The 10,669-nt window shown below is 55.5% G+C and overlaps 1 protein-coding gene and 2 long non-coding RNA genes across 3 annotated transcripts in view; 2 read left to right on the forward strand and 1 right to left on the reverse strand.

Annotated features, from left to right (window-relative positions):
• LOC128081299 (unconventional myosin-Vb-like) overlaps positions 1–10,449 on the forward strand; it is a 28,254-nt gene extending 17,805 nt beyond the window's left edge. The window contains exons 5-10 of the mRNA XM_052684398.1: positions 967–1,048; positions 1,162–1,269; positions 4,077–4,186; positions 5,678–5,943; positions 10,112–10,193; positions 10,275–10,449. Coding sequence (XP_052540358.1) covers positions 967–1,048; positions 1,162–1,269; positions 4,077–4,186; positions 5,678–5,943; positions 10,112–10,193; positions 10,275–10,433 — 807 coding nt within the window. The 3' untranslated portion in view covers positions 10,434–10,449. The remainder of the gene's footprint in view (positions 1–966; positions 1,049–1,161; positions 1,270–4,076; positions 4,187–5,677; positions 5,944–10,111; positions 10,194–10,274) is intronic.
• Positions 1,280–4,070, forward strand: LOC128081300 (uncharacterized). Its single transcript, XR_008207148.1, has 3 exons — positions 1,280–1,793; positions 3,263–3,737; positions 3,923–4,070. It is a non-coding gene; the product is annotated as an uncharacterized LOC128081300 (long non-coding RNA).
• Positions 1,287–2,186, reverse strand: LOC128081301 (uncharacterized). The gene is made up of 3 exons (XR_008207149.1): positions 2,036–2,186; positions 1,769–1,902; positions 1,287–1,368 (listed from the first exon to the last, which is right to left on the reverse strand). It is a non-coding gene; the product is annotated as an uncharacterized LOC128081301 (long non-coding RNA).
• Positions 10,450–10,669: the final 220 nt, after the last annotated feature.

The raw sequence follows: 10,669 nt of genomic DNA on the forward strand, positions 1-10,669 counted from the left end.
AGGGTGGTCCTGCAGGTGGGCACCCATGGGTGCTGGGGGCGCCCAAACCCCATAGAGCCCCTGTGAGCCCATAGGAACACATAGGAACCCATAGGAACCCATAGGAACCCATAGGAACCCATAAGGCCCCATTGGACCCCATAAGGGCCATAGGATCCCATAAGACCCCATTAGACCCCATAAAACCCCATAAGACCCATTAGGCCCCATAAGACCCCATGAAACCCCATAAGACCCCATAGGATCCCATAGAACCCATGAGACCCCATAGGACCCCATAAGACACCATAGGACCCCATAGGACCCCATAGGACCCCGTGAGACCCCATAGGACCCCATAGGACCCCATAGGACCCCATAAGACCCCATAGGACCCCATAGCACCCTATGGTGCCCCATTCCTGCACCCATGAGTGCCCACCTCCCTCGTCTGCACCCATGTGTGCCCCATTATGGGTCCTATGGGTCCAACCACCCCCCACCCCCACCCATGGGTTCTCCCCCCCCACCCCTATGGGTTCCCACTCCTTTCCTCTGCACCCATGGGTGCCCGATTCTTGGTCCTATGGGTGACCATCCTCCTCCTCTGCACCCATGGGTGCCCCATTATGGGTCCTATGGGTGCCTACTCTGCTTCTGCACCCATGGGTGCCCTATTCTTGGTCCTATGGGTGCCTACTCTGCTTCTGCACCCATGGGTGCCCCATTCTTGGTCCTATGGGTGCCTACCCCCCCCCTGCACCCATGGGTGCCCCATTATGGGTCCTATGGGTCCAACCTCCCCCCCATCCCCACCCATGGGTCCTCCCTTCCCCCCCCCCTCCAGCACCCATGGGTTCCCACCCCCCATAGCCTGCAATCGGCACCCATTCCCCGTACTCAGGTCCCCGGCACCCCCGGCTGCTCCCCAGAGGGCACCCATGGGTGCTGCCATCCCATAATACCCCCCCCCACCCCGTTCCATAGGCCGAGAAGGAGCGCAACTACCACATCTTCTACCAGCTCTGCGCCTGCGCCCACCGCCCCCAATTCCAAAGCCTGGCGTTGGGTGAGCAGCACCCATGGGTGCCCCCCCCCCCCCCCTTCCACCCCCTGACTTCCGGGTCAGCCGCCATCTTGGATCCGAGGGGTTTTGCTTTTAGCCCCGTTGCTTCTTTCTAGAAGGTTCCGAGGGTTTCTTCTACACCTCCCAAGGAGGGGAGGCCGCCATCGACGGGGTGGACGACGGCGAGGAGATGGAAAAGACCCAGAATGCCTTGGGCACGTTGGGTAAGGGCCCCCCCTTGCCATAGAGTTGAGCCCTATGGGGGTACAGAGTGGCGCCGTTGCTTGGAGGACTCCATTTTGGCTCCCCATCCCTTCCAGGACCTGCTTGGAGGACTCACTGTTGAGTTCCCCATACCTGGAGGTCCTCCACAACCATAGAGTTGAGCCCCATGGGGGTACAGAGTGGCGCCGTTGCTTGGAGGACTCCATTTTGGCTCCCTATCCCTGCCAGGACCTGCTTGGAGGACTCACTGTTGAGTTCCCCATACCTGGAGGTCCTCCACAACCATAGAGTTGCATCCCATGGGGGTACAGAGTGGCGTCTTAGCTTGGAGGACTCCATTTTGGCTCCCCATCCCTGCCAGGACCTGCTTGGAGGACTCACTTGTAGGGGTGTCTACTTGTGGAGGTCCTCCAGAGCCATAGAGTTGAGCCCCATGGGGGTACAGAGTGGCGCCATTGCTTGGAGGACTCCATTTTGGCTCTCTGTCCCTGCCAGGACCTGCTTGGAGGACTCAATTTTAGGGGTATCTGCTTGTGGAGGTCCTCCAGAACCATAGAGTTGAGCCCCATGGGGGTACAGATTGGCGCCATAGCTTGGAGGACTCCATTTTGGCTCCCCATCCCTTCCAGGACCTGCTTGGAGGACTCACTGTTGAGTTCCCCATACCTGGAGGTCCTCCACAACCATAGAGTTGCATCCCATGGGGGTACAGAGTGGCGTCTTAGCTTGGAGGACTCCATTTTGGCTCCCCATCCCTGCCAGGACCTGCTTGGAGGACTCACTTGTAGGGGTGTCTACTTGTGGAGGTCCTCCAGAGCCATAGAGTTGAGCCCCATGGGGGTACAGAGTGGCGCCATTGCTTGGAGGACTCCATTTTGGCTCCCCATCCCTTCCAGAACCTGCTTGGAGGACTCACTTGTAGGGGTGTCTGCTTGTGGAGGTCCTCCACAACCATAGAGTTGAGTCCCGTGGGGGTACAGAGTGGCGCCGTTGCTTGGAGGACTCCATTTTGGCTCCCTATCCCTGCCAGGACCTGCTTGGAGGACTCACTGTTGAGTTCCCCATACCTGGAGGTCCTCCACAACCATAGAGTTGCATCCCATGGGGGTACAGAGTGGCGTCTTAGCTTGGAGGACTCCATTTTGGCTCCCCATCCCTGCCAGAACCTGCTTGGAGGACTCACTTGTAGGGGTGTCTGCTTGTGGAGGTCCTCCACAACCATAGAGTTGAGCCCCATGGGGGTACAGAGTGGCGCCATTGCTTGGAGGACTCCATTTTGGCTCCCCATCCCTGCCAGGATCTGCTTGGAGGACTCACTGTTGAGTTCCCCATACGTGGAGGTCCTCCACAACCATAGAGTTGAGCCCCATGGGGGTACAGAGTGGCGCCGTTGCTTGGAGGACTCCATTTTGGCTCCCTATCCCTTCCAGGACCTGCTTGGAGGACTCACTTGTAGGGGTGTCTACTTGTGGAGGTCCTCCACAACCATAGAGTTGAGCCCCATGGGGGTGCAGAGTGGCGCCATTGCTTGGAGGACGCCATTTTGGCTCCCCATCCCTGCCAGGACCTGCTTGGAGGACTCAATTTTAGGGATGTCTACTTGTGGAGGTCCTCCACAACCATAGAGTTGAGCCCCATGGGGGTACAGAGTGGCCTCTTAGCTTGGAGGACTCCATTTTGGCTCCCTATTACTGCCAGGACCTGCTTGGAGGACTCACTGTTGAGTTCCCCATTCCTGGAGGTCCTCCACAACCATAGAGTTGAGCCCCATGGGGGTACAGAGTGGCGCCGTTGCTTGGAGGACGCCATTTTGGCTCCCCATCCCTTCCAGAACCTGCTTGGAGGACTCACTTGTAGGGGTGTCTGCTTGTGGAGGTCCTCCACAACCATAGAGTTGAGTCCCGTGGGGGTACAGAGTGGCGCCGTTGCTTGGAGGACTCCATTTTGGCTCCCTATCCCTGCCAGGACCTGCTTGGAGGACTCACTGTTGAGTTCCCCATACCTGGAGGTCCTCCACAACCATAGAGTTGAGCCCCATGGGGGTACAGAGTGGCCTCTTAGCTTGGATGTCTCCATTTTGGGCTCTCTATCCTTGGAGGTCCTCCACAACCATAAAGTTGCGCCCCATGGGGGTACAGAGCGGCACAGGGGTTGCTTGGAGGACTCCATTTTGGGCTCCCCGTGCCCTGAAGTCCTCCACAACCATAGAGTTGCACCCTATGGAGGTACAGAGAGTTCAGCTTCCACTTGGAGGACTCCATTTTGGGCTCTCTATCCCTGGAGGTCCTCCACAACCATAGAGTTGCTCCCTATGGAGGTACAGAGAGTTCAGCTTCCACTTGGAGGACTCCATTTTGGGCTCTCTATCCCTGGAGGTCCTCCACAACCATAGAGTTGCATCCCATGGGGGTACAGAGTGACCAGTCTCCTCTTGGAGGACTGCATTTTGGGCTCTCTATCCTTGGAGGTCCTCCAGAACCACAGAGTTGCTGCCCATGGTTGTACAGAGCGGCACAGGGGTTGCTTGGAGGACTCCATTTTGGGCTCCCCGTGCCCGGAAGTCCTCCACAACCATAGAGTTGCTCCCTATGGAGGTACAGAGAGTTCAGCTTCCACTTGGAGGACTCCATTTTGGGCTCTCTATCCCTGGAGGTCCTCCACAACCATAGAGTTGCATCCCATGGGGGTACAGAGTACCCAATCTCCTCTTGGAGGACTCCATTTTGGGCTCCCCGTGCCCGGAAGTCCTCCACAACCATAGAGTTGCACCCTATGGAGGTACAGAGAGGCCGCCATCTCCTTCTAGGAGTTCCGGAAGCTCAGCAGGCCGCCATTTTCCGCCTCCTGGCCGCCATCTTGCATCTGGGCAACGTGGAAGTGAAGGCCGAACGGGACGGCGAGGCCAGCAGCGTTTCGGTACGGCCACTTCCTGTTTCCCTTCCCCCCTCTCACTTCCGCTTCCTCTTCCTGTTTTCCTGTTCCCTTCCCCTTCCTCTTCCTCTTCCCATTCAACTTCCTGTCCCTTTCACTTTCACTTTCACTTCCGCTTCCTCTTCTCCTTTCCCTTCCTCTTCCTCTTCCCATTCAACTTCCTGTCCCTTTCCCTTCCGCTTCCTCTTCCCCTTTTCCTGCTCCCTTCCCCTTCCTCTTCCTCTTCCCATTCGACTTCCTGTCCCTTTCACTTCCACTTCCTCTTCCTGTTTTCCTGCCCCCATTCCCTTCCCCTTCCTCTTCCTCTTCCCATTCAACTTCCTGTTTCTTTCCCTTCCGCTTCCTCTTCCCCTTTTCCTTCTCCTCTTCCTCTTCCCATTCAACTTCCTGTCCCTTTCCCTTTCACTTCCGCTTCCTCTTCCTCTTCTCCTTCCTCTTCCTCTTCCTCTCCCCATTCAACGTCCTGTTTCTTTCCCTTCCACTTCCTCTTCTCCTTCCTCTTCCTCTTCCTCTCCCCATTCAACTTCCTGTCCCTTTCACTTTCACTTCCGCTTCCTGTTCTCCTGCTCTCTTCCCTTTCCTCTTCCTCTTCCTCTTCCCATTCAACTTCCTGTCCCTTTTACTTTCACTTTCACTTTCACTTCCTCCTACCCTCCCTTCCCCCCTTCCCTCCCCCTTCCCTCACCCCCCACCCCCCATTTCTCCCCCCCACCCCCTTCCTTCCCCCCCAATTAACCCCCAATGAACCCCTCCATCCTAATTAACCCCCTCCACCCTAATTAACCCCCCTTAACGACCCCCCCCACCAGGACGACGACCCCCACCTGACCCACTTCTGCGCCCTGCTGACCCTCGACCCCCCCCTTCCTTTCCCTTCCCCTTCCTCTTCCCATTCAACTTCCTGTCCCTTTCACTTCCACTTCCTCTTCTCCCTTCCCCTTCCTCTTTCTCTTCCCATTCAACTTCCTGTTTCGTTCCCTTCCACTTCCTCTTCTCCCTTTCCTGCTCCTCTTCCTCTTCCCATTCAACTTCCTGTTTCGTTCCCTTCCGCTTCCTCTTCCCCTTTTCCTGTTCCCTTCCCCTTCCTCTTCCTCTTCCCATTCGACTTCCTGTTTCTTTCCCTTCCACTTCCTCTTCTCCTTCCCCTTCCCCTTCCTCTTCCCATTCAACTTCCTGTCCCTTTCCCTCTCACTTCCTCTTTCCCTTTCCCTTTCACTTTCTCTTCTCCTTCCCCTTCTTCTTCCTCTTCCCATTCGACTTCCTGTCCCTTTTACTTTCACTTTCACTTTCACTTTCACTTTCACTTTCACTTCCTCCTACCCTCCCTTCCCCCCTTCCCTCCCCCTTCCCTCACCCCCCACCCCCCATTTCTCCCCCCCACCCCCTTCCTTCCCCCCCAATTAACCCCCAATTAACCCCTCCATCCTAATTAACCCCCTCCACCCTAATTAACCCCCCTTAACAACCCCCCACCAGGACGACGACCCCCACCTGACCCACTTCTGCACCCTGCTGACCCTCGACCCCCCCCCCGTCGCCCATTGGCTCTGCCACCGTCGCCTGCGGGCCGCCGCTGAAAGCTGCGTGACCAACATGGCCGCCTCGCAGGTCCTGGCAGCTCGAGACGCTCTGGCCAAATTCCTTTACGCTCGGCTCTTCCTCTGGGTGTTGGAGATCCTCAACGGGGCCCTGAGGGGCGCCGAGGAACGGCAGCGATTCATCGGGGTGCTGGATATCTATGGGTACAATATGGGGGGGACGGGCCCTATAAGGACCCCATGGGACCCTATAAGAGGCCATAAGACCCCATAGGACCCCATAGGACCCCATAGGACCCTATAAGATCCCATATGACCACATAGGACCCCATAAGACCTCATAGGACCCCATAGAACCCCATAAGACCCCATAGGACCCCATAAGACCCCATAAGACCCCATAGAACCCCATAAGACCCCAGAGGACCCCAGAGGACCCTATAAGACCCTATAAGACCCCCTAGGACCTCATAGGACTCCATAAGACCCCATAGGACCCCATAAGACCCCATAAGACCCCATAGGACCCCATAGCACCCCATAAGACCCCATAGGACCCCATAGGACCCCATAACACCCCATAGGACTCCATAAGGAACGGCAGCGATTCATCGGGGTGCTGGATATCTATGGGTACAATATGGGGGAACGGGCCCTACAAGGACCCCATAGGACCCAATAGGACCCCATAAGACCCCACTGGACCCCATAGGATCCCATAAGACCCCATAGGACCCCATAAGATCCCATAAGCCCCCATAGGACCCCATAGGACCCTATAGGACCCCATAGGACCCCATGCAGCTCTATAAGACCCCATAAGAGCCCATAGGATCCCATAAGACCCCATAAGACCCCATAGGACCCCATAAGACCCCATAAAACCCCGTAGGACCCCATAGGACCCCATAAGACATAAGACCCCATAGAGCCCCAAAAGTGCCCATAGCACCACATAAGACCCCATAGGACCCCATAAGACCCCATAGAGCCCCATAAGACCCCATAAGACCCCATAGAACCTCAGAAGACCCCATAGAACCCCTTAAGGCCCCATTGAACACTGCAAGACCCCATAGGACCCCATAAGGCCCCATAGGACCCCATACGACACCATAGGACCCCATAAGACCCCATAGGACCCCGTAAGACCCCATAGGACCCCATAGGACCCCATAGGACCCCATAAGACCCCATAAGACCCCATAGGGCTCCATAAGGAACGGCAGCGCTTCATCGGGGTGCTGGATATCTATGGGTACAATATGGGGGGCACGGGCCCTATAAGGACCCCATGGGACCCCATAGGACCCCATAGGACGCCATAGGACCCCATAAGACCCCATAGGACCCCATAGGACCCCATAGGACCCCATAAGACCCCATAAGACCCCGTAGGACCCCATAAGACCCCATAGGACGCCATAGGACCCCATAAGACCCCATAGGACCCCATAGGACCCCATAAGACCGCATAAAACCCTGTAGGACCCCATAAGAGCCCATAGGACACCATAGGACCCCATAAGACCCCATAGGACCCTATAAGATCCCATAGGACCCCATAAGACCCCATAAGAGCCCATAGGACCCCATAGGACCCCATAAGAGCCCATAGGACGCCATAGGACCCCATAAGACCCCATAGGACCCTATAAGATCCCATAGGACCCCATAGGACCCCATAAGAGCCCATAGGACCCCATAGGACCCCATAAGAGCCCATAGGACGCCATAGCACCCCATAAGACCCCATAGGACCCTATAAGATCCCATAGGACCCCATAAGACCCCATAAGACTCTATAGGACCCCATAAGACCCCATAAGACCCCATAAGACCCCATAAGACCCCATAAGATCCCTTAGGACCCTATAGGACCGTATAAGACCCCATAGGACCCCATAGGACCCCACAAGACCCCATAAGACCCCATAGGACCCCATAGGACCCCATAGGACCCCATAGGACCCCATAAGACCCCATAAGACCCCATAGCACCCCATAAGACCCCATAGGACCCCATAAGACCCTATAAGACACCATAGAACCCCATAAGACCCTATAAGACCCCTTAGGACCCCATAGAACCCTATAAGACCTCATAGGACCCCATAAGACCCCATAGGACCCCATAGGACCCCATAAAACTCCATAAGACCCCATAGGACCCCATTGGACCCCATAAGACCCCATAGGACCCCATAAGACCCCATAAGACCCCATAAGACCCCATAAGACCCCATAAGACCCCATAGAACCCCATAGGACCCCATAAGACCCCATAGGACCCCATAGAACCCCATAGGATCCCATAAGACCCCATAGGACCCCATAAATCCCCATAAGACCCCGTAAGACCCCATAAGAGCCCATAGGACCCCATAGGACCTAATAGGACCCTATAGGACTCCATAATCCCCCATAAGACCCCATAAGACCCCATAAGACCCCATAAGACCTCATAGGACCCCATAGGACCCCATAAGACCCCATAAGACCCCATAGGACCCCATAAGACCCCATAGAACCCCATAGGACCCTATAAGACCCCATAGGACTCCATAGGATCCCATAAGACCCCATAAGACCCCATAGAACCCCATAGGACCCCATAAGACCCCTTAGGACCCCCATAGGACCCCATAAGACCCCATAGGACCCCATAGGACCCCATAAGACCCCATAAGACCCCATAGGACGCCATAGGACCCCATAGGACACCATAAGACCCCATAGGACCCCATAGGATCCCATAAGACCCCATAAGACCCCATAGAACCCCATAGGACCCCATAAGACCCCTTAGGACCCCCATAGGACCCTATAAGACCCCATAGGACCCCATAGGACCCCATAGGACCCCATAGGACCCTATAAGATCCCATAGGACCCCGTAGGTCTCCATAAGGAACGGCAGCGCTTCATCGGGGTGCTGGATATCTATGGGTACAATATGGGGGGCACGGGCCCTATAAGGACCCCATGGGACCCTATAAGAGGTCATAGGACCCCATTAGATCCCATAGGACCCCATAAGACGCCATAAAACCCCATAAAACCCCATAAGACGCCATAGGACCCATAGGACCCCATAGGACCCCAGAAAACCCCATAAGACACCTTAAGACCCCATAAGACCCCATTAGACCTCATAGGACCCCATACGACCCCATAAGACCTCATTAGACCCCATAGGACCCCATAAGACCCCATAGGACGCCATAGCACCCCATAGGACACCATACGACCCCATAAGACCTCATTAGACCCCATAGGACCCCATAAGACCCCAGAGGACCCCATAGAACCCCATAAGACCCCATAGAACCCCATAAGATCCCTTAGGACCCTATAAGACCCCATAGAACCCCATAAGACCCCATAAGACCCCATAGGACCCCATAAGACCCCATAAGACCCCATAAGACCCCATATAACCCCATAAGACCCCATAAGACCCCATAGGACGCCATAGCACCCCATAGGACACCATACGACCCCATAAGACCTCATTAGACCCCATAGGACCCCATAAGACCCCAGAGGACCCCATAGAACCCCATAAGACCCCATAGGACCCCATAAGACCCCATAGGACCCCATAAGACCCCATAGGTCCCCTTAAGACCCCATAGGACCCCATAAGACCCCATAAGACCTTTTAGGACCCCATAACATCCCATAAGACCCATAAGACCCCATAGGACCCCATAAGACCCCATAGCACCCCATAGGACCCCATAAGACCCCATAACACCCCATAGGGCTCCATAAGGAACGGCAGCGCTTCATCGGGGTGCTGGATATCTATGGGTACAATATGGGGGGCACGGGCCCTATAAGGACCCCATGGGACCCCATAGGACCCTATAAGACCCCATAAGACCCCATAGGACCCCATAGGACCCCATAGGACCCCATAGGACCCTATAAGATCCCATATGACCACATAGGACCCCATAAGACCTCATAGGACCCCATAGAACCCCATAAGACCCCATAGGACCCCATAAGACCCCATAAGACCCCATAGAACCCCATAAGACCCTATAGGACCCCATAAGACCCCACAGAACCCCATGAGACCCCATAAGACCCCATAGGACCCCATAAATCCCCATAAGACCCCGTAAGACCCCATAAGAGCCCATAGGACCCCATAGGACCCTATAGGACTCCATAATCCCCCATAAGACCCCATAGGACCCGTAAGACCCCATAAGACCCCATAAGACCCCATAGAACCCTATAAGATCCCATAGGACCCCATAGGACCCATAAGACCCCATAAGACCCCATAAGACCCCATAGGACCCCATAAGATCCCATAAGCCCCCAGCAATCCCATAATGCCCCTCTTCCTCCCCAGCTTCGAGACCTTCGCCACCAACAGCTTTGAGCAGTTCTGCATTAATTACGCTAACGAGAAACTCCAGCAGCAGTTCAACGTGGTGAGGAGGCGGGGCGGCGGGATTGGCTCGGGGGCGGCCCCGATTTGCATACGCTAACGAGGCCCCCCCTTCCCTCATTAGCATGTATTCAAATTGGAGCAAGAGGAGTACGTGAAGGAAGGCATCCCCTGGAGCTTGATTGAGTTCTGCGATAATCAGCCGTGCATCGACTTAATTGAGGGCAAATTGGGCATCCTGGATCTGCTGGACGAGGAGTGCAAGGTGGGGAGGAGGTCTTAATTAACGATGCTAATGAGGGTGGGTTAATTAGGAAGGGAGGGGGTGGGGTAGGAGGCTCCCATTGGCTGCCATTGATTTCTATTGGCTCCCATTCATTTCCATTGACTCCCATTGACTCCCATTGGCACCCATTGAGTCCCATTGACACCCATTGAGTCCCATTGACACCCATTGACTCCCATTGACTCCCATTCATTTCTGTTGGAGCCCATTGACACCCATTGGCACCCATTGAT

This window comes from Tympanuchus pallidicinctus, unplaced genomic scaffold (assembly GCF_026119805.1).
Source record: "Tympanuchus pallidicinctus isolate F22 unplaced genomic scaffold, pur_lepc_1.0 scaffold208, whole genome shotgun sequence".
Classification (NCBI taxonomy): domain Eukaryota; kingdom Metazoa; phylum Chordata; class Aves; order Galliformes; family Phasianidae; genus Tympanuchus; species Tympanuchus pallidicinctus.